General features: G+C 41.0%; 1 protein-coding gene across 1 annotated transcript in view; it reads right to left on the bottom strand.

The window, feature by feature from the left end:
- DENND11 (DENN domain containing 11) overlaps nt 1–23,961 on the bottom strand; it is a 56,016-nt gene that overhangs the window by 16,673 nt on the left and 15,382 nt on the right. Inside the window, exon 2 of the mRNA XM_072652548.1 lies at nt 6,173–6,272. Within this exon, the coding sequence (XP_072508649.1) occupies nt 6,173–6,272 (100 nt within the window). The remainder of the gene's footprint in view (nt 1–6,172; nt 6,273–23,961) is intronic.

Raw genomic sequence — 23,961 nt, 5'->3', positions numbered from 1 at the left:
TAAACAATATGAATAATGGATTAGGTATGGAAATGATTTAATAACATTACTTTGGGTAGCACAACAGTTTCAGACAATACTCAGACAGGTACGTGAAATGTAGTAAAGCGATTATATTTAAGCAACTTTAATTATGATGAACATTTTCAAATGAAAACTGGAAATAAAATTACAACAGAAACCTTTTGTAAAAACAGGACTCCATAAAATTTATATTTAAAACTCTTGATACCACAAAGTTTACAAATTTCATCACTATTCTGGACTAGCCTATTTTGCATGAACAGATATTTGCAATAATAAGTCAACCATGCCATATGGCAGTTTAAAAAAATCTAAACAATATGCTTATCAATATATATACAGCATAACTCACTACCTGCTAAAATAAACATGAAGATTACAGTATCCAACATCTTACTCTACAATTAACAAAACAAAATAAACAAACAAACAAACCCCAAACAAGAAACATGACCAGTGAAAGCAGAAAACAGGATTTGTGGAATTCTAATTTGGACTGTGTTCTTATATTTTATATAAGAAATGAATGCATGTTGCATAAACAATGAAAGCAAGTGCTCCACCAATCATTTCTGCTCCAGGTGGTTAAACAACACACTATATCCCTATACAAAGATGTACTTTAGAAGACATGAGTAACAGCAGTATTGTAAACAATGATCAGTTATGAAAGACTTAGCTACTCTGATCAATACAGTGATCCACTATAACTACAATGAATTTATGATGTAAAATGCTGTCCACTTCCAGAGAGAGAAATGATGATCTCAAAGTCCAGACTGAAGTATATTTTTATTCCTTTCTTTTCCTTACTTTTTTAAAAAAGATAGCTAAAGTAGAAATATGTTGCACATTACTTTATATGTATAAAGGGTACCATATTTCTTACTTTCTCAATGGGTAGTGGAGGGGTAAGGGGACAGAAAGAACTTGAAAAATAAAAACTGTTTTTTTTAAAAAAACTCATCAGTAAAACTTTTCATTTTCTTAATGCAAGGAAGAAAACCTGAAAAAATGCAAAAGGGAACACAATATCTTTTCATTAAATTTCTGATTTTTATTGTTATTAAGAATAATAGTACTGATAGCAGCATTAATAAGGTACTTTTCAGATAAGGAAAGTGCTTTACAAATATTAACTCAATTTATCCTCACAACAACCCTGGGAGATAATCTCACAGCTATTAAGCACCTGAAGCAAAATAGGAACTCCCGCTCTCCCTGAGTCCACTGCTCCACCTAGCTGCTTATCCTCCCCATCACCCAGTCCACAACTTTAATGGCATTCTCCACCCCTCGATAACACACACCACTGGCAAATCTGGTTTCTATCCTGACAACATCACCATATACATCCCCTTCTCTGTACTCACAACTACCAGCCTGGGACCAGCCCTCATCCCCTCTCCCCTGGACCACTTTAACAGTCTTATAACTGGTCTTTCTGTTGCACATTTCTTAATTAATCAATAAACATTAAGCATCAGCTGCTATATTTCAGGCATTGTTCTAAGTGCTAAGGATACAAAAAGAGGCAGAAGACACTTCCTGTCCTCAAGAAACTTGTAATCCAATCCCCACTCCAAGCTATCCTCCATTCAGCTACTAATGTGATTGTCCTAACTGCTACCCACCACCACCTTTAGCCACCCACAGGGCTCCACATGACCTGCAGGAGCCAATACAAACTCCTTTGGCATTTAAAGCCCTTCACAATCTGGTTCCTTTATGTTTTTCTAGTCCAAGATCAAGCTCTACCAGCATATTGCTGCCCTCCATCATAACACTCCATCTCCTAGGTTTGTATTGGCTGCCCCTATGGCTGAAATGCGCTCCCTCTTCACCTTGACCTCTTTAGTTTCCCTGACTTCCTTCAGGACTCACCTGCTGGAGGCCTTTTACTAGTTCAAATGAGCAGCCAGTGCCTTCTGCTAGGAATATCTTCTGTCTGCTCTGTAGATACCTTGCATTAACACTTATTTGCTGATTGACTAACTGAATACACATATGCACATTGTGTTGTGCTTGTCCTTCATTCTCTAAGAGGAACATGACATCAAGATGATGACATGATTTATGGTAGACTTTAATTTGAGTGAGGGAGGAATGTGCAGGGTCACCAACCTCACTTTCTTCTCCTGAGCCATCTGGGTCCAGTGGCCTGATATTCATCAGGATGACTGGAGATGGCTCAGAATGCAATGGGAGACCCTGGCCCTTTCAGACTTACTTTGAGTGAGATACACCCATTCAATGAATAGGCTTCTTTAAGTTACTCAAGGGGATAGCCCCTTTAATCAAAACAAAACGAAACAAAAACAAAAAAAACTGGGAGGGGAAGACCTCTCAGGGTTCCTGGGTAAAAAAGTCCATTCTGTGATAGGTGGGTGGGGATTTGTTGTCACAGTGAACTGGGTTAAAGGCTTGATCTTTGAGCAAGAAACACAGCCAGTAAACCCAGAGGAAAAAAGGCAGTTTTTGGCCATGGAGTAAGAAACAAGCTATACATAACATTAGTATATAGGTCTTTATATTAATAATATGTACTAAACTAACAACAGCACCTCCCTCACAGCACTGTTGTGAGAATCAAATAATAGCCACAAAGGGCTTTGTATAATGATATATAAATGTTATTTTTTATTATAATACAATCATTTTTCTTGTTCTTTGTTTACTCTGCGTACCAATGACTAAGTTCACAATAAAAAGAAAATTTTAAATTATTAAAAACTACCCTGATTAAGTGTCAGTGACTAAACCTGTCCCCCAGATGAATTGGTTCGCAGTTACAGAAGCTCCTTTGAAATGTCACCTATAAAACAAATGGCCTTCATTTATTCATAGCACCTGACAAATATTAAATACTTAATAAATGCTTCGGTTAGCTAGCTATCAATGAGAACTTGGGACTTCTTTTCCTCTTTTTCCTTCCATCTTTTATGCAAAGGGTAGCTCATCAAATGGTTAGAAAACTCTCCAGGACCATTTCCTCCTTCCCCCTTAAAAAAAGGAGGGAGAGCACTCAAAGAAGATTATCTCTAAGCCTTCAAGGCCAGTGCTTAAATACAAGGTTGAGTGAAATTTGATTTCTTTTTGCACCCTTTTCAGTAAGGGCTGACTGAACAAATCATCCTAGATTTGGGTTCCCATTACACAGAAAGGAAATGGTGCTATTTTAGTCCCTCTGACCACAACTGGGGAACTGATAGTCACTTTCTAGAAGAATTAGAAAGGATGCTAAAGGTCTTTAAACAGCTGAGTTATCTTCAAATGTTTCCATTAACTAACTTGTGGAAACCTCAAGTTCTCTATTTTAGAACTGGCAATTGATTTCATGGAAGCACCCCTCTCAGTCTCATCCACAAGACGGCAAATGCAGATGGATCAATTCTGCCTTTTCCCTATGGCAAACAGGCCCATTCTTGGGGAAAGAATGGAGCAAAGGTAAAGAATGATGTGGTTTGGTTACTTTATAGTATTTTTAGCCACCATAACTACCCAGCTCTAGATGCAGGGTTGTTCCTTTTCAAAAACTTCATGAGTCAGAAGTCCAACAACTGATAGTAAAAAGAAGAGTTCAGTAGTCAGCATCTCCAGAGCTGGTAGCATGATAGGTAATGGACAAAAAAACTCAATCTTCAGGAAATGAACATTGCACTGGCTACGGGAATAAGGAATGCACTTCATTCCACATACTGTAATTGACTGTCCAGACACTTTCTGCATCATGCCAGAGCAGCCTCCTCACTATGGAAGAACACTGGGCCCCAGTAATCCCTTCCTCTGACTGGCAGTTCTTCCCAAAACCTCCACTTATAGGAAAACATGTAGGCTGGCCATGTCTTCATTCTTCTCTGGATTCCATTCTGGACTCTCAGTCTTTCTCTACCATACCCCTTAGCAAGTACTTCTCTATTCTCCCATCTGCTGGTTTTTCAGTTTTCTCCTTTATCACATAAGCTCCCTGAAAGCAGGGCTGACCTTTGTTTGCATTTTGTATTCTCAATGCTTAGTATAGTGCCTGGCACACAGTTAAGTGCCTAAAAAATATTTGTTTTCTACACCATAAGCACCGACAAGTGGAAACTAGTTCCATAGAAATTATACTCTTACTTTCTTTTAAAAGTTGTTTTGTCTTCTTATTAACAAATGGTCAGCTTATTCTCAAACACCTGTCAAGGAGCAAATAGTACCTGCATGACTTCTCAGTGCCTGGAGTCAGTGCATGTATATTCCCTTTATTTTTGCAATATGGAAATCAATGCCAAGAAAGATTAAATAACCTGACCAAGGGAGACAACAAAAACATATTCGACTCAAACCTTGGCTCCTAGAGGTTCCACATCCAAATGTTTTTTCCCCTGCACAGCGGCATGCAGCCTTTGGTGTAAGGTGAGAGGCAAGAAAGCCATGGTCCCAGAGTGTGGGTAGGGGATGTGGAGGTGATACTCTGTCCCCACCATAGGCTATTAAAGGAAACAAGTTATGTAGTCACAAGGTCAACACATGCTAGCATGGTACGTTTAGGGAACATCATTGCCATCTCTCATTAAGAGTCTTTTTGCTAAGTTCAAAGTCTCCCTGCCCTCCCCAACCCCTACAGCCTGATGATGCCCTAGATTAAAAGAATGATATTTCTCTTCCAAATGACTCCTACCCATGATGCTCCAGTGTCAGAATGGCAATGAATAGGGGAAAAAAACACTATAGCTGGCATCTTTTGTCTTTTTTTCCTCCATCCTCCTAAATTGGAGGGCTTGATCAATAGGAAAAATCATTTAAAATGATGCTATGACTCTATGATACAGAAAGGCCCAAGAGTTCAAAGCCTGGCTCTTCCACTCACATGCTATATGATTGGACATAAGTCCCTCTGCCCTCCTATACCCCAATTTCCCTATTAAATAATAATAATCTTAAATAATGGCCAACATGTATTTGGGACTTTATTTTTTAAATACTTTACATAAATGATCTTATTTAATTTTCATAACAACCCTAAGAGGGTTATTAGGGTCAGGGTTATTAATACTAGAGGTAATATTCCCATTTTACAGATGAGAAAACTGAGGCTCAGGGAGATTAAGAGACTTGCCTATGGTCAGAGACATACTTCAGTGTGTAAAGTAGGAATCAAACCATCTCTCTTGACCCTATAAACAGCAGTTTTCCATTACTGCCTCTCAACCAATATGATATTAAAAAGAGCACTGAATTCTGAGTCAGAAGACCCAAATTCTAATTCTGACATACCTTGGTAACCTTAAAAAAAATTATTTAAAGTGTCAATTTTGTCAAACCTCAACTTCCTCATCTGTAAATGAAGAGAGAGAACTAAGTGAAGTCTAAAGTCCTATATCTTCCAGCCCTATATCTTCAGATTCTGTTAACACTGCTAACTGGCTTCTTGTAGAATGTACAGCAGTAGCCTTAATCATCAGGCCACTCCACATTTGTGTTCGTGACATAGATAACGGTCCTTGCCTTATACGGGGTGTTTTCTCTCCTTATTTCCTCTCTCAGGGCAGTAGAGCTTGTGGTCAGTGGGGCCATGCTATTTCCTTCCCTTGTTCAAGGCCTGGCATTAGTCATGGTTACAGGCCATTGATTCCAGAGGGCTAGAACTCACTTGAGTTCCCTTCAGCCTACTTTTCACTAAAAGTCATTTGTTCAGACGACTTTACGGAGGTCAGTGGTACAGGTACCCAACCTTATGAAGTCTCAACAAATCTTCCTTGAAAATATTTCTTGTATCTGATGTACTACAACTGAAAGGAGACTAGAGAATCAGACAACCAGAGTTTATGCCTTATTTAAACAGCAACTCAAAGTCTATCTCACATTAAAATGGGCAGCTGGATTTTGATACCCAGAACACAAAATATTAATGCAGACCCAAAGAAAACATCATTCTTTGATGAAAAGTCTCAAACTACTATGTTGAGGGTGGGAAGTGAGGTGTGTTAAGAATATAATATTAATGTAGACACAAAGAAAACATCATTCTTTGATGAAAAATCTCAAACTACTATGTTGGGGGTGAGAGGTGAGGTGGAGATTTCCTAATTTTCTAGAAAATAGAAGAATTTTTTGGAGGGGAGAGGAGAAACAAAAAGAAGAAGGATATGAGTTCACAAACACTTACATGAAGTCAGACTGAATTTTATGGGACCCACTGGCCATAGATTTGAATTCAACTCCTTCTAGATCAATATCTTGAGGCAGACACCATTCCAGCATGTTACCTATGGAACATAAAGGTTACAGGTCAGCCTGGAAGAAAATGCTCCATAAAGAGTGTGTGGTAGGGTAGGCCACTCAAGACCTGTGCTGTTCAGCCTGAAACAAACCCCTCCAAAATGTCAAAGTGATTTCCCCTGCCACTCATGCAATCAAATATTTACTGGAAGATATGGAAATAGATATTACAAAGGAACATCTGTTCCTCAGTTTTACACATGGAGCAAAAGCATCCTCTATGTCCTATAAGTGTTTTCTCTTGAATCTGCTGCTCTATTTGACTACACCAACCAGACCCTTTTTCCTTTCACTGCCAAACTTGTCACATGAGATCTGTACCACTGCCCTCATTTCAGCAGTCTTCCTCAAGACTAGTCTTCTGTCCATACCACTCTAGCTTAAAATCAACTTTTCTGAGGACCTTGACAGTCTGACCAAATCCAACAATTCCTTCCCTGTTCTACTATTTCTTACCATTGCTGATACTGAACACATCTTCATGAAAATTTCTACTCCACTGGTTTCCATAGTATATTATACTAGTTATTTCTTTCTTCCACACATGTTCCTGAGATTCAGTCCTCAATTCTGTTTATCTTTCTCTTCTCACCCCATCACTTCTACCCAGCAGTTATCCCAAATCTCAATCTCCAGTCCTAATCCTTCTCCCAAATTCTAAACCTGAATTTCCTGTAGTCCTTTATAGACATTTCTACTTGAATATACAACTCCATCAGTTCAAAAACCAGCAAATACATGGACTCATCCTCCTCCTCAGCAACAACAAAAACAAATCTTTCTGTGCCACAATTCCCTTCTTTCTATCATTGGCATAACCAGTTTCTCAGTCAACAAAGACTGAACCCCTGGAGTCTTTTCTTCATTCTGTCATCTTATGTAACCCATTAAGTCTGATCAATTCTTCCTTCAAAATATTTTTTGTATCTGGCATGGAACAATGAAAAAAGAGGGGGGCGGAGCCAAGATGGTGGAGTAGAAAGACGCACATACGCTACCTCCGAACCCACTGCCCATAAAATATCTGTAAAAAAAGAACCACCGGCGAATTCTGGAGCAGCAGGAGCCACAGAACAACGGAGCAGAGGAGATTTCTGCTCCAGAGAGCCTGAAAACCTCTCCCAAAAGGTCCCTCGCACCCCGGACCTGGAGCAGAGCCCAATCCTGCCTCAGCGGTGTGGCGCGGGAAGGAGCGGATCCGAGCAGGCTTCAGGGACGGAATCTCCAGCGGCCGTGCGGGTCCCCCACCCACAGGTGACAAGGGTCAGTGAGAGGGTCTCTTCGGCGGGTCAAGAAGGGTGTGGGGTGCCCCCATAACTCAGGCCCCCTCGGGAGGCAGCAGTGGAGGCGGGAGCAGACCAGGGCTCCCCAAGCAGGCAGGAGCCTGGATCCATTGTTGAAGGTCTCTGCATAAACCCCCTGAGGGAACTGAGCCCGAGAGGCAGCCCTGCCCCCACCTGAGCACCTGAACTTAATCTCACACTGAACAGCAGCCCTGCCCCCGCCCAAAGCCCTGAGGTTGGGAAGCAGCATTTGAATCTCAGACCCCAAGTGCTGGCTGGGCGGATCTGGAGGCAAGGTGGGGGTGGAGAGGACACTCAGAAGTCAAGTCACTGGCTGGGAAAATGCCTAGAAAAGGGAAAAAAAATAAGACTATAGAAGGTTACTTTCTTGGTGAACAGGCATTTCCTCCCTTCCTTTCTGATGAGGAAGAACAATGCTTACCATCAGGCGAAGACACAGAAGTCAAGGCTTCTGTATCCCAGCCCACTCAATGGGCTCAGGCCATGGAAGAGCTCAAAAAGGATTTTGAAAATCAAGTTAGAGAGGTGAAGGAAAAACTGGGAAGAGAAATGAGTGACATGCAAGCAAAGCATGAAAAACAAGTAAACACCCTGCTAAAGGAGACCCAAAAAAATGCTGAAGAAAATAACACCTTTAAAAACAGGCTAACTCAATTGGCAAAAGAGGTTCAAAAGGCCAATGAGGAGAAGAATGCTTTCAAAAGCAGAATTAGCCAAATGGAAAAGGAGATTCAAAAGCTCACTGAAGAAAATAGTTCTTTCAAAATTAGAATGGAACAGATGGAGGCTAATGACTTTATGAGAAACCAAGAAATCACAAAACAAAACCAAAAGAATGAAAAAATGGAAGAGAATGTGAAATATCTCATTGGAAAAACAACTGACCTGGAAAAGAGATCCAGGAGAGACAATTTAAAAATATGGGCCTACCTGAAAGCCATGATCAAAAAAAGAGCCTAGACATCATCTTTCACGAAATTATCAAGGAAAACTGCGCTAATATTCTAGAACCAGAGGGCAAAATAAGTATTCAAGGAATCCACTGATCACCGCCTGAAAGAGATCCAAAAAGAGAAACTCCTAGGAACATTGTGGCCAAATTCCAGAGTTCCCAGGTCAAGGAGAAAATACTGCAAGCAGCTAGAAAGAAACAATTCAAGTATTGTGGAAATACAATCAGGGTAACACAAGATCTAGCAGCTTCTACATTAAGGGATCAAAGGGCATGGAATAGGATATTCCAGAAGTCAAAGGAACTAGGACTAAAACCAAGAATCACCTACCCAGCAAAACTGAGTATAATACTTCAGGGGAAAAATTGGTCTTTCAATGAAATAGAGGACTTTCAAGCTTTCTTGATGAAAAGACCAGAGCTGAAAAGAAAATTTGACTTTCAAACACAAGAATGAAGAGAAGCATGAAAAAGTAAATAGCAAAGAGAAGTCATAAGGGACTTTACTAAAGTTGAACTGTTTACATTCCTACATGGAAAGACAATATTTGTAACTCTTGAAACTATTCAGTATCTCGGTACTGGGTGGGATTACACACACACACATGCACACGCACACGCACACACACATAGAGACAGAGTGCACAGAGTGAATTGAAGAGGATGGGATCATATCTTAAAAAAATGAAATCAAGCGGTGAAATATATTGGGAGGAGAAAGGGAGAAATGGAATGGGGCAAATTATCTCTCATAAAAGAGGCAAGCAAAAGACTTATTAGTGGAGGGATAAAGAGGGGAGGTGAGAGAAAAACATGAAGTTTACTCTCATCACATTCCACTAAAGGAAGGAATAAAATGCATACTCATTTTGGTATGAAAACCTATCTTACAATACAGGAAAGTGGGGGATAAGGGGATAAGCAGGGTCAGGGAGATGATGGAAGGGAGGGCATGGGGAGGAGGGAGCAATTTGAGGTCAACACTCATGGGGAGGGACAGGATTAAAAGAGAGAACAGAAGTAATGGGGGACAGGATAGGATGGAGGGAAATATAATTAGTTCTTACACAACACTTATTATGGAAGTCATTTGCAAAACTACACAGATTTGGCCTATATTGAATTGCTTGCCTTCCAAAGGGAAGGGGTGGGGAGGGAGGGAGGAAGAGAAGTTGGAACTCAAAGTTTTAGGAACAACTGTCGAGTACTGTTCTTGCCACTAGGAAATAAGAAATACAGGTAAAGGGGTATAGGATGGAGATAAGGGCAGAGAGGGATGATAGAAGAGAGGGCAGATTGGCAGACAGGGGCAATTAGAACGCTCGGTGTTTTGGGGTGGGGGGAGGGGACAAAAGGGGAGAAAATTTGGAACCCAAAATTTTGTGAAAATGAATGTTAAAAGTTGAATAAATAAATAAAGGAAAAAAATAATAATATAAAATATATGGCCCATGGACCCTTGGATGTCCTAGAGGCACTTTTAGGGGGTCCATGAGGTCAAAATTATTTTCATCATAATACAAAACTTCTTTAATTTCTAATACAGTAAATATAGATAGATATAATATACCTAAATATAAACTTGGGGAAAGGGGAAATCTTTAATAATTTTTAAGAGTCCTGCAAAGAAAAAAGTTTGAAATCTGCTGCCCTAGAACAACATGGAATAAATGAAATGTTACTATAAAAAAAAAAAGAAAAGAAAAAAAGAGACTCTAGAGTCAGAGGACCAGGATTCATATCCCACTTCTGCCACATACTAGACTTGTAACTTTAGGCAAGTCACTTTTAGGACAGTCATCTTTAAAATGAGAGGGTTGGGCAACCAGGCTTCTTAGGTCCCTTCCAGCACCAGGTCTAAGATTTTGTGATCCTAATTTTTTTTTTTGGCTGAACACCATCTGTGGATTTTTAACATTACAGTAATTTGCATTTATACTCAAATCCCGTTCCCACCATTAAACCTTCCCTTGAAGAAAAGAAAAGTCTAACAAATAAGGCAATTGTGTCAGACAGTATATATTGAATTCCACATTCATAGTTTCCCACTTCTCTACTGAGAGATAGGATGCTCTGTTCTCCTAAATAAAGACTGTCACTGCAAGTAATCAAGAGAGATCAGCTGGCCCCTTCTAGTGTTAGGTGTATCACTGATGTCAGTGTATATTGTTCTCTTGGGTCTGTATGCTTCATCAAAAGCCTTCCCATGTCTCTATGAGTTCCTCATATTGCCATTTCTTCTGAAATAAGAATATATCATTTTGTACATATACCACGACTTCTTTAACCAACCCCTAACTGATGGGCGTCTCACCCAACAATTTCTAGCCTTTCTATTAATAATAATAACAGGTAGTATTTATATAGCACTTTAAAGTTTGCAAAATCCTTTATAAATATTATCTCATTTTATCCTCACAACAAGCCTGGGGGCTATATGCTATTATCATGGCAACATTACTGATGAGGAAACTGAGGCAGAGAATGACTTTCTCAGGGTCACACAGCTAGGATGTGTCTGATTTGAATTTGAATTCAGATCTTCCTGACTCAAGGCACAGAGCTCTACCAACTTCAGCACTCAACTGATCCTACAAAGAATGCCATTCTCAGTATTTTACTATACATGGGACATTCCTCCCTCCCTCCCCATTAACTGTGTGGTACATACTTTGTATTCCTCCACCATCATTCCAGTCATCTCATACTCAACTCAAAAGGCCCATACAGATCATTTTCCAGAATCAGAACCTCAGACCCAAAGTGACTTCTATAATGTCTCTTAACTAGTCAGTGACAGAGCCAGGGCTAAAAGTAGGTCATCCTCTCTCCCAGGACAATGCTGTTCTTTAAGCCAGATAGCCTCACTTCTGAATGCCCACCGCAGGATAATGCCTTGTGTGGTTGTTGCGGAGTCATGTCCAACTCTCCATGACCCCCTTATAGGATTTTCTTGGCCATTTCCTTCTCCAGCTCATTTACAGATGAGGAAACTGAGGCAGAGTGAAGTGTCTTACCCAGAGTCACACAGCTAATAAGTGTCTGAGGCCAGATTTCTTCCTGACTTCCTGACTCTTGGCCCCGTACTCTATCCACTGAGCCTCTAACTGCCTCTCTGTGTCCTAGGAATACTCAACTATTAATTAGATTTAACAGCTCATTTATTACTGTATATGTAATATTTGTATATACAATATTTGTGTAACATTTATGATTGTTTCTCTGTACACTAATGGAAACGCAAAATGATTTTTCTAAAGATAGAACGTCTTTGCTGAAGCAAAAAGCTTTATTCTAAATGTTGACATATTTACTCAATAACTATTTACACATCAGAGCTGTAAATCTGATGGTACCTAAAGAGTCTTTTAGGTTACACTTCAAGGCATTCCATAAGTCACTGAATTGGTAGATTCTGTATAATAGTGATAGCATTTTCTCAGAAAATGGATGAAGCAGAACACGGTACTTTACTTCCAATTATCTTGTCATACAGTCAAAATTTGAGTTTCACAAGGAAAATACCATAATAATGAAATGCCGTAGCAGACACAATCCTGTAAGCATCAGATAAACAGCATGAATTAATTCCTTACAGAGTCGGAACAAATTCCTTACTCAATTGCTCATCTCATGGGCTTCAAAATAGCAATCACAGGATCACAAAAGTAGCCAATCAGTAAGTGTAAGAGGCTACTACATTCCAGGCACAGTACTAGGCACTGGGGATCCAGGGACAAAGGAGGAGACCATCTTGCTGATAAGAACTTAAATTCTGATGGAAGAGAAAACATAAGCATATATAGGTATGTTTAACAAATACAAAGTTAATAAATACAAATCTATATAAAGTGGTAGAATACAAAGTAGCTGGGAGTAGAGGCAGATAAGGAAAGGCTTCATGAAGAGGATGATACATCTTCAAAGAACAGAGGGACCATGGTGGGGAGGTATGGAGGGAGCACCTTCCAGGTCCGGGGTAGACTCAATGCAGAGGAGGTATGGAGGGAGCACCTTCCAGGTCCGGGGTAGACTCAATGCAGAGGAGGTATGGAGGGAGCACCTTCCAGGTCCGGGGTAGACTCAATGCAGAGGAGGTATGGAGGGAGCACCTTCCAGGTCCGGGGTAGACTCAATGCAGGTGGAGTGGACAGGGCAATGAGGGGAGGGGAAAGGGAGAGAGGGAGAGGGAGGAATAATGACATGGATAGATAGATGAAAGGAAGGAAGGAAGGAAGGAAGGAAGGAAGGAAGGAAGGAAGGAAGGAAGGAAGGAAGGAAGGAAGGAAGGAAGGAAGAAAAAGAAAGAAAGAAAGAAAGAAAGAAAGAAAGAAAGAAAGAAAGAAAGAAAGAAAGAAAGAAAGAAAGAAAGAAAGAAAGGAAGAAAGGAAGAAAGGAAGAAAGGAAGGAAGGAAGAAAGAATGAATATTGCATGTGAGGAAGTAAGAAAAGGTCAGTTTGAATCACAGCATGTAAGATGGTAAGTCATACGCAATAAGACTAGAAATTTAATGGGGCCAGGTTGTACAGGACAGAGGGAAATATTTAACAAAATAAGTAAAATGACAATTTTTGTTGTTTAGTTGTTGCTCAGTCATGGATGACTGTTTCTGACTGCTTTTGTGGTTTTCTTGGCAAAGACACTGCAGTGCTTTGCCATTTTCTTCTCCAGCTCATTTTACAGATGAGTATACTGAGGCAAACAGGGTTAAGTGACTTGCCCAGGGTCACACAGCTAGTAAACATCTGAGGATAGATTTGAACTCAGGAAACTGAGTCTTCCTCACTTCAGGCCGGGCATGCTATCCAGTTTGCCACTTGCCACCCAAGAAACGTAATGCCTGCTGCTTGAAGCCCAACACATATTAGTGTCCTCACAAGTCTTTTGTTGTTGTTCTCAGTCAAAGCACCAATCAGGCCAAAAACCAAGAGGCATTTGGTAGATACTTATTACTGCCAGGCCCTGTGCTGGGTGTTACACACTATCGATATAAAAACCAAAGGGAGACAAGTTTCTGCCTCAGAGGAGCTTATATCTTACAATCAACATGTTCACTTTCATATCTCCCATGTCCACTGTCAGCAGAAACCAAAAGAATTCTATCTCCAGAGGCAGACACACTACTAAGTCCAGGCTTCCATTCTGCATGGGCACAGAGATGGAGGAGGGGAAGGAGCAAAGGGAGGCATATGGAATTAAGGCTCACTTGGAAAGGGGGCTCCTGAGATCCTTTCCAGCTTTGAGATCCTAAGGTAAGGTTCTAAAAGCCCTATCTGAGAAATGTTCTCCCTTACGCTCAAGGGACAGAAGGGCTGTTAATCCACCCCAGAGAGGGCAGGGAAATTAGATGACAAAATGATGCAGTACTAGTGAGACCATGACTTAATTCTCACAGAAAGAACTCAATTATAAGCTGAGAGGGCAGGTAGGTGGCACAGTAGATGGAGGACTGGCCCTGGAGTCAGGAGGACTTGAGCTCAAATCTAGCCTCAGATACTTACTAGCTGTGTGACCTTAGGCAAGTCACTTCACCCCAATTGCCTTAATAATAATAAACTTGTTGAGGAAAATGGTAAAAGAGAATTGGCTGAGTTCTCAATTTAGAAACCACTATAGAGCACAGGACCAACTTAAAAGTAAGAGGACCTGGGTTCCAGTCCCAGCTCTGCTACATACTACTCTAGTCATCCTAAATATCACCTTCCTGGGCCCCCCCATCTGGAAAATGAAGTGGCCAAACCAGACGATGTCTAAGATGCCATCTTTAAGTCCTATAGTCAACTTCCATTTTTGGAACATTGAATAAGTAGTTCTTGAATAAGAACTACTCATATGTCTGTGTGTCTTACAAGCTCAGGAGACACCCAAGTTCAGGTATTAATATCTCTGTTTTAAAGATGAGGAAATGACCCTCATCACAAACTGACACTCAATACCAGGGAAACCTATGGACAAGATAGGTGGTAAAGTGGAGGGAGTACCTGGCCTGAAGTCAGGAAGACTCATCTTCCCAAGTTCAAATCTGGCTTCAGATACTTACTAGCTGTGTGATGCTGGGCAAGCCACTTAACCCTGTTTGCCTCAGTTTCCTCATCTGTAAAATGAGCTGAGGAAGGAAACGGCAAACCTCTCCAATATCCTTACCTGGAAAACGCCAAATGGGGTCATGAAGACTCAGACCCAACTAAAAACAGCAACAAAAGCCAGGGAAACCTTACTTGCTCATATTCTTGGCTGTTTCGTTTTCTAAATGAGTAGCCAGCCTGGCCTGGCCTAAAAGTGAAGGAGCTGGAGCTGGGACAAGGAGACAGCTCTGTGCCACTTCACCCAGGCTAGGAAACTTCCCACACAGGTGGTGCCTAAGCTAGTTGTTGCTACAATCAATAAGCTTCCCTCCATTCATTTTTCTTTCCAGTTCTCAAAGATTCTAAGACCTCTTCTAAACTTAAGTAGAGTTTCCCCCCTGCAGTGAAGTAGAATATGCTTAGAACTGTGGTCATTTCACATTCAGTACCAGTGCTCCCTGAAGACTGGAACAGGATTATTTTTCTTAGCTCATCATACAGCACAGGAGCTTCAAAGACAGGGAGCATTGGGGGCCCCAGGATCACAGAGCCACCTACCAACCTCACCTTTAAGACATTGAAGCCCAAGGCCTAATTTAAAAAGTCTGGCCGGAATGATTGTCTTCCTTAACATAGTCTGGCTTTTACTCTCTCTGTTCAGTTTTGAGGGCTGGCTGAAGCACCACTCATAAAGGACTTCATTACAGATGTCCAGAAGAAGATCGAGTTACTAAGTGAAGAGGTACTCAAGCTGGAGAAGAGCCTGTTTCCTGCACTTGTCATTCCAAGTAGGGAAGGAATGCCTGCTCATCTCTGCCTCACTGAATCTCAAGCTTCTATCAAAGCTCAGCTCAAGGATCACATCCTCCCAGAAGTCTGCCCTGATTCCTCCCCCACTCCCCTTACCAGATATCATCACCTCCCACATCCTCGGAAACATCTTGGTATCTAACTTAGGGTGTCCCAAAAGTTTTAGCGCCATCTTAAGCATAAAACAGCACTAAGATTTTTGGGATACCCTGTATATAACTTGTATTTACTTTTCTGAGTACATGTTAAGCTTTCCCCTTCCAACAGAATGTAAGGTCCCAAATAGCAGGGGCTGTTATTTCAGTTTTGAGTCTGCGTCCTCAGCTCCTAACAAAGTGCCCAGCATATGGGAAGTGCTTAGCAAATGCTGCATGAATGGAGGATGAGAATCAATCAACCAACTAACATTTCTTAAGTGCCTACTGTGTGCCAGGCACTATGCTAGGCACTGAAGATACCCTTCCCCCCAAAAGAGTCAAAGACAGTCCCTACCCTCAAGGAGCTTATGATCTAATAGGAGAGACAACATGCTAACAAATATATACAAAGCAGCCTATATACAAGATAAATAGGAAATAATCAACAGAAAAAAGGCATTTGAATTAAGAGGGTTTGGGGAAGGCTTCCTGTGGAAGGGCAGATGTTAGTTGGGACTTGAAGAAAGCCAGGGAGGTCAGTGGTCAGAGCAGAGGAGAGAGAGCATTCCAGACATGGGGACAGTCAAAGACAATGCCTAGAATGGAGAGATGGAGTATCTAGCTTGTGGAACAGCCAGGAGGCCAGTGTCACTGGACCAAAGAGTACCCTGTTGGGGAGTAAGATTTAAGAAGTTTGGAAGATAAAAAAGGGCTAGGGTATGAAGAGATCTGAATGCCACACAGACATTTTCAAAACAACTCTGAGGTACCACATCACACCTATCAGACTGGCTAACACAACAAAACAGGAAAATGATAAATATTGGAGAAGATGTGGGAAAATTGGAACACTAATGCATTGTTCATGGAGTTGTGAAGTGCTCCAACCATTCTGAGAGCAATCTGGAACTATGCCTAAAGGGTTATGTATAAAACTGTGACCCTTTGACCCAGCAATACCACTTCTAGGTATGTATCCCAAAGACATCATACAAATGAGAAAAGGACGCACATGTTCAAATATATTTAAAGCAGCTCTCTTTGTGGTGGACAAGAACTGGAAATAGAGAGGATGCCCATCAACTGGCGAATGGCTAAATAAGTTGTGGCATATGAATGTAATGGAACACTATTGTACCATGAGAAATGATGAGCAGACTGACTTCAGAAAAAATCTACTTATACGAACTGATGTTGAGTGAAATGAACAGAACCAGGAGAACACTGTACACAGTGTGCAACGAATGACTTGGTAGACTTAGCTCTTCTCAGCAACGCAAGGATCTAGAACAACTCCAAAAGACTCATGATGGAAAATGCTATCCACATCTGGAGAACTTGGGAATCTGAATGCAGATGGAAGCAGACTATTTGTTCCCCTTTTGTTTTGTTTCTTCTTTCTCCTGGTTCCTTCCATTAGTTCTAATTCTTCTTTACATCATGGCTAATGTGAAAATGTTTAATATGAATATGTAAGTAGAGCCTATATCATGATAGTATGCCATCTTGGGGGAGGAGAGAGTGGGAGAGAAAATGAAGAACTCAAAATCTTATGGAAGTGAATGCTGAAAACTAAAAATAAATTATTTTTTAAAACAACAACAACAAATAAAGCATTTTGTATTTGCTCCTAGAAGCAACAGGAAAGGTCTGGAGTTTTACTGACTGGAAGAGAGGGGGTGATAAGATCAGACTTGTGCTTTAGTAAATCACTTTTGTGGCTCAATGGAGAATGGCGTGTGTTCATCCTTCGTTTCCAAAGAAGACCATGCCATCAGAGAAATGATGACATGTCTTGTACTTGACTTTGTTTTGAGTGAGGGAGGGCTGTGCAGGTCACCAGCCTCACTTCTCCTCCAGTCATCTGAATCCAGTGACCAGATATTCATCAGGATGACTGGAGATGACCCAGGATGAGGCAATTGGGGTTAAATGACTTGCCCACTTAACAGCTAGTGAGTGTTAAGTGTCTGAGGTGAGATTTGAACTCAGGTCCTCCTGACTCCTGCACTGGTGCTCTATCTACCGCACCACCTAGCTGCCCCCAATGGAGAATGGAGTAAGAGTGGGAAGAGACTTAAGGCAGACAGACCCACCAGCAGTAGAGAATTGCAGTAGAGAAGTGGCAATGTCAGAGGAGAGAAGGGGGAGTATTCAAGAGAGGCTGACTTAGTAGCAGCTTGGATGGGAAGGGAGGGTGAGAGAATGTGGAATTCAGGATAACTCCTGGGCTGTGATCCTGAGGGACTGGGAGGATAGTATTGCCCTCTACAGTAATAGGGAAGGTAGGAGTAGGACACAGTTCAGAGGGAATGATAATAAATTCTGTTTTGGACATATGAGTTTAAGATGCCTACTGGAAATTCACTTCAAGATATCTGAAAGACAGTTGGAGATACAAGATTGGAGGTTAGTTGGGGGACTGGAACAGGATAAGTATATAGAATACTGGTCAGCAATAAGCAGGTAATTAAATCCATGGCAGTTGATGAGATAACCAAGTAAAGTAGTATAGAGCAGGGCTTCTTAAACTTTTTCCACTCAGCTTGGGCACCGCAAGGCCTGAGGGCATGTTTATAACCGAGGGTGCATGAAGTTGCCCAATACACAAAGGCAAGTACTGCCAGAAACACCTTAGATTCATTACTTGTTTGATCTTTAATTAATTTTTGGTTGCTGCTCGTTCAGAAACATTTTACTTTGGCCAAACCCACAGTTTACGAAGCACTGGAAAGGAAGAAGAGGGCCCAGGACTGAACTCTGAGAGACACCTACTATTAGTGGGTGTGATCTGGGAGAACATTCAGCAAAGGAGACAAGGAAAGATCATATGGGTAGTGACAGAGTACAGGCTCTGGGAACCCCCTTGAACTCTCCTTGAATCTTCCCACTTTATGTGGCCATTCACCAGAGGCCATAAGCCTTTGGTTATAGCTAAGCCCAAATCTCTGTTACCTCCAGATTGCCCCGGGCTGGTTCCCACCCTTGATCCTATCAAATTCTCATTCTCTTGGTTCCTGGTGCCAACAGGCCCCAGACTACTGACCATTCCCATCAAGATCCCCCCTAGACTACTTGGCCACCCCTACATCCCTCCATCAGTCTTTCTGTACGTAAGATCCATCTTGCCTCCATTAAGGTGCTCAGATTCATTCTGGCCTGCTTGCTAGTTCCAGCATCACAAATGCTCAGATTCAACCTGGCCCTTATCACAAGGGCTTAGATTCAATCTGACCCCTTGTCCACACAAGCATCACAAATGCTCAGATTCCTTAAGAGTCGACCCAAAATGGAGGATTCTTTAATAAACTTTTATTTTTCTTTGGCTAAAAGAAGGCTTGGGTCAAATTCTGTTGGACAGGACCTGCCATGTCACTATTTTGGGGGGTCCAAGTACCCCTAAACCTCAACAGTAGAAGAAAAACTAGAAGAAAGTGGTATCCTGAAAATCTAGAGAAAAGTGTATCAAGGAGTGATCAACACTGTCAAAGGTTGCAGAAAGATCTAGAAGGAAATGAAAAAAGGCCATTAAGAGATCATTAATAACTTGGAGAGAGCAGTTTCAGTGGAATGATAAAATCAGAAGCCAGGCTATGAGCAGTTAATGAGAAGTGGGATGTTCATTTGTTACCAAAATCTTGGAACTCTAGTTTCATATTCTTTTTTAACGAAAGGGGCAGCTACTGGGGTACAGTGGATAGAATGGCAGGCCTGGAGTCAAGAAGACTCCTCTTCCTGAGTTCAAATGTGACCTCAGACACTTCTAGTTCCATGACCAGATAAATCATTCAACCCTGTTTGCTTCAGTTTCCTAAAAGTGCCAGAGAAGGAACTGCTAAGCCCCTCTATTATCTTGGCCAAGGAAACCATAAATGGGGTCATGAAGAGTTGGACATGAATGAACAGTATGAAGATTCTTTTTAAAGAATTACACAATCTAAGAGGCCTAAAGAAAACCCTCTTGAGATCTGGTCTGGTCTTTACCAGGACAAATAACTCTTGAGAGCCTGGTAAAGTGGAAAGAGTGGTGGGGTGGATTTGGAGTCAGAAAATCTAGGTTGAAACCTCAGCTCTGCCCTCTGTATTGGCTTTATGCCTGTCACCTAATTTATTTCAGCCTCAGTTTCCTCATCTGTCAAATGAGGAGGGTAGACTAACAAACCTAAGATCCTGCCCCAGACACCATTCCCAAAAAAAGACTTTAAAAGTACGCAAGAGCACAGCATAAAATATTAGCTGTACATCAGAAGGCAAAGGCAATGTTAAGAAAAGACCTAAAGAAGGTAAAATTTTGAAGCTGGAAATTAAATCAATGCTAGCTAGCTTTTCCCCAGTGTCTAAAGCCCATTAGATTAAGTCCTCAATGGGGGTGGGAGGTGGGTTATCACTTCATACACACTTTGTTATTTCACTTAATTCTCCACTGAGTTCCTAAAGGTTAAAATAGAAATCATGGCCAATGACCACAAACTGACTTCCCCAGGAAACCACAAGCTCAGCAGGTGAATCATCAGCAACCTGGGAAAGATGTGGTCAATGTGAGATTAATAGGAAAATGAAAAGCGGCCACAATCAGGTTTCACTGCCAAACCCAATGGGGAAAAAAAGGAGGGAGGAGGAAGACAGGGTTAAATAAGCATTTCACTGAGACGATTCCTTTTAGATAGAAGGAGCTTTCTCCCTGTCTCCCTCCTAAGTTTGCTCTCTGCTTAAGTAAAAGAATCTCAGTAATCAGACGGTCAATAAGCATTTGTGAATCTATTCTTAGGTGCTAAGCGCTGTAGTAAGCACAGGGAAGAAAAACAAACATAAAAAACAGTCCCTGTCCTAACACAAACAAAGAAACTGAAAGGGAGGTGGGACAGAAAGTTGGAAGAGAAGGGCAAAGCAGAGGAATTCTGTGTGCAGCCTGGAGAGGATGAGATATGACTGGTCTAGGTACCCTCCTTAAAGGGAGGTCTTAGAAGGAGCCAGCCAATCAGAGGGAGGAGACACAGGGATGGAGGGTACATCCAGCGTGGGAACTGCAGGTGAGGGAGGTTACAGGACGAAGAATTGGGGCATGGTAGAAGTCCAGAGTGGCCTGTACAGAAATGTAAATATTATACCAAACAGCCTTTCTGTCTTACTCTCCTTCATCCATCCGCCATGTTGTTTCCACCAGTCGCTGGAAGTAATTTATTCTTTGACATGAGTCAGATGACCTGGGCTCTGTTCCAAGATGTGCCATGAACCAACAGAACAATAACAACCCCATTTCTTGAACTCTAAACCCTGTGATCTCTTTTGTTTAGAGAAGCAAATAAGATAACAAGCAAAAGCACATACCTCACTGACTACATGAATATGCTCCAAGGAGTAATAATTATTGTTTATAAAATGACCACAAGGTCAAGCAATGCTACAGTATTTACATATTTTGTATGTAAACAGATTTAATATAATCTTTCAAACAGGTAATGACAAATATCTCCATAAATTAACAAAATGTTAGGTATAATTTATGCACTTTCAGATATGTAGTAAAACTTAGCATGGAATCATAAATTTGGAGCTGGAATGAACCTTAGAGGTGATCAAGGCCAATGCATTCATCTTACAGATGATGAAACTGTCGCTAAGAGAGGTTAGGTCAAATGGGTAGGAAATGTGTTCAAATGCATTAAAATCTAGGCCTTTCAGATTCCAGCCAGGAGACACATCAGATAGAGCACCAGGCATGGAATCAGGAAGACCCGAGTTCAAATCTGGCCTCAGACACTTACTAGCTTTGTGACCCTGGGCAAGTCACTTAACCACATTTGCCTCAGTATTCTCAGCTATAAAATGGGAATGATAACAGCACCTACTTCACAGGGTTATCACAAAGATCAAAGGAGATGTTAGTGAAGTGCTTAGTACCCAGCAGGAGCTAAAATATTTAAATGCTTGTTCCTCATTCCCTTACCCTACCTTCCAAGTCCTCCAATGCTCTCCATGCTTCGCCACGCTATTTCTTAAGCTACCTCGTAGGGCTCCTAGCTAGATTTTATTTTTCTAGCATCCAAATTTTCTACTGATGGCATGGATTCCCACCAGCATAGAAGAATTCCTTAATCAATATATACACATCTATATCAACTTATCCCAGAGATGGATCTTGAACCACTTCATACTTCCTCCTTTCTGTTCTCAAGTTGCTTCACCTCCAAAAAGTACTAGGGAGAAAAGTTGAGCGCTCATTTGTGAACAAAGTCAGCCTAGTTGGGGTAATGTGCATACTAAGGTTGGAGTCAAGAGGACCTGAGCTCAGATCCCACCCAAGACACATAACTTGTGACTAGGTCAAATAACTAAGCATTTATGAAGAGCTTACTACGGGCTAGGGGCTGCACCTGGAGATCCAGGGAAAGGCAAATAAAAGAGTCTTGGTCCTCAAGAAAATCATTATATGATGGGGAGGAGGAAGGAACACGCAAACAACTATATACAAACAAGATACAGTCAATTCTACTATAAGTAAAACTATGTGCTCTTAAAAATATGCAAAATCGTGAGGTAAAAACCAAAGGCTTTATGGGGAAAATGGGGCTAGAGGCACAACATTCAAAAACTTGGTCAGTGACATAAAAAAATAGAGAAAACTAATTTTTAAAAGCAGCAATTTTGCAGGTGTTCAATGGTTAATACATAAATAATATAATAAACAGTGGTACCATCAGACTTTGTGGGTTCAGGTCAACCTTTCTCCAAGCACAGCTGCAACTATACAAAGACAGACAACAAATACGCTACTCCACCTTGAAAAAGCTCTTAAGTTTTGTTGCGGACGTAGGCTTGGGACAGGTTGTAGTTTGCAAGTTAGAGTGAAGAGTTACTATCCAAGTTTGCAGAATAAGGTGGTAAACTGAGGTTGCTACTTTGAGGTGTGTGCATTTTGTGCTCAGTTCAGTAAGATGCAGTTTCACGATGAGGGAATCAACTAAGTAAACTTGAGTTTTACATTGTACTCAAATTGTTCCTTAATATATCAATCAGTTGGGAACAAATCAATGTTTTCAAAATGAGAATTACACCAAAACTGACTGTGTATACAAGACAACTCGGAGATAATCTCACATTGAGAAGTGGGAAAGGCTTCTTACAAAAGATGGAATTTTAGCTCAAACTTAAAGGAAGCCAAGGATGCAAGGAGGATGAAAGAAAGAAGATTCTAGACAGGGACAACAGATAGTGAAGATGCATAGAGGCAGAGAGTGGAGTGCCAAGTTGGAGGCCAGCAAGGGCAGTGTCACTGGGTTGTAGGGTATATGAAGGGGAGTAAAGTTTAAGAAGACTACTCCTTAAGCTCTCAGTGCCTCAGTTTCCTCATCTATAGAATAGAGATAATAATAATAATAGCTGGGAATCTAGGTGACACAGCAGATAAAGCACGAGTCTGAAGTCAGGAGACCTGAGTTCAAACAGGACTTTAGACACTTTATTAGCTGTGTGATCCTGGGTAAGTCACTTAACCCTGTTTACCTCAGTTTCCTCATCTGTAAAATGGGCTGGAGAAGGAAATGGCAAACTACTCCAGTATCTTTGCCAAGGAAATCTAAAAATAAATCTAAAATATCTAAAAAGAAAATCTAAAAATCAGACATGACTAAATGACTGAACAACAGATGATAGCTAGTATTTATAAAGAGCTTCAAGGTTTGCAAAGGGCTTTACAAATATTAACTCACTTAATCTTCACAACAACCCTGTAAAATATGTACTATTATTCCCATTTTATAGATGAAGTAATTGAGGCACAAAAAGGTTAAGTGACTTGCTCAGTGTCACACAACTAAGTGTCTAAGACAAGATTCAAACTTGGGTCTTCCTGACGCCAAGTCCTACACTCTATCCAGTGGATCACCATAGTAATAATACCTGCCTCACAGGGTTGTTGTGAAGGATCCAATGAGATAATACATGTCAAGTGCTATGTGAATTTTAAAGCCCTATACAGATGCTAGCTATTAATAGTTACCGCAGTGGACAGTAGCCCTGTGACCTTGGGCAAGTCATACAAATCTCTAAGCCTCAGTTAACTCATCCCTTGCACTTCCTTCTCCCCTTGAATTTCTCTTCCCTTTCCTCTTTCACTGCTCCCTCTCTCCTAATCCTGAAAACCAAATACAGGTATCTCTTCTACATTGATATAGTGCCGGTCAGCCTAAGAAATTGAATTGGAATTGGGGGAGTTTTGCAGAAGTCACAGATGACACAGTTTATGACCAAATACTTAACCCAAATTTTACAATTAAGCACTGTAAACACCCCATAAAAGAAAAAGAAAAAATTCAGACTATTTTTCTGGTACAATACAAAGGTCAACAACTGCTCACTCCCCAACCTTTCCCTCCCTGTGTGGAAGGGATAACTGTACCCTCTCCCC

This window comes from Notamacropus eugenii, chromosome 3 (genome assembly GCF_028372415.1).
Source record: "Notamacropus eugenii isolate mMacEug1 chromosome 3, mMacEug1.pri_v2, whole genome shotgun sequence".
NCBI classification, from domain to species: Eukaryota; Metazoa; Chordata; class Mammalia; order Diprotodontia; family Macropodidae; genus Notamacropus; species Notamacropus eugenii.
Note: the sequence above shows the minus strand (reverse complement) of the source record. Positions and strands in the feature narration are given on the sequence as shown.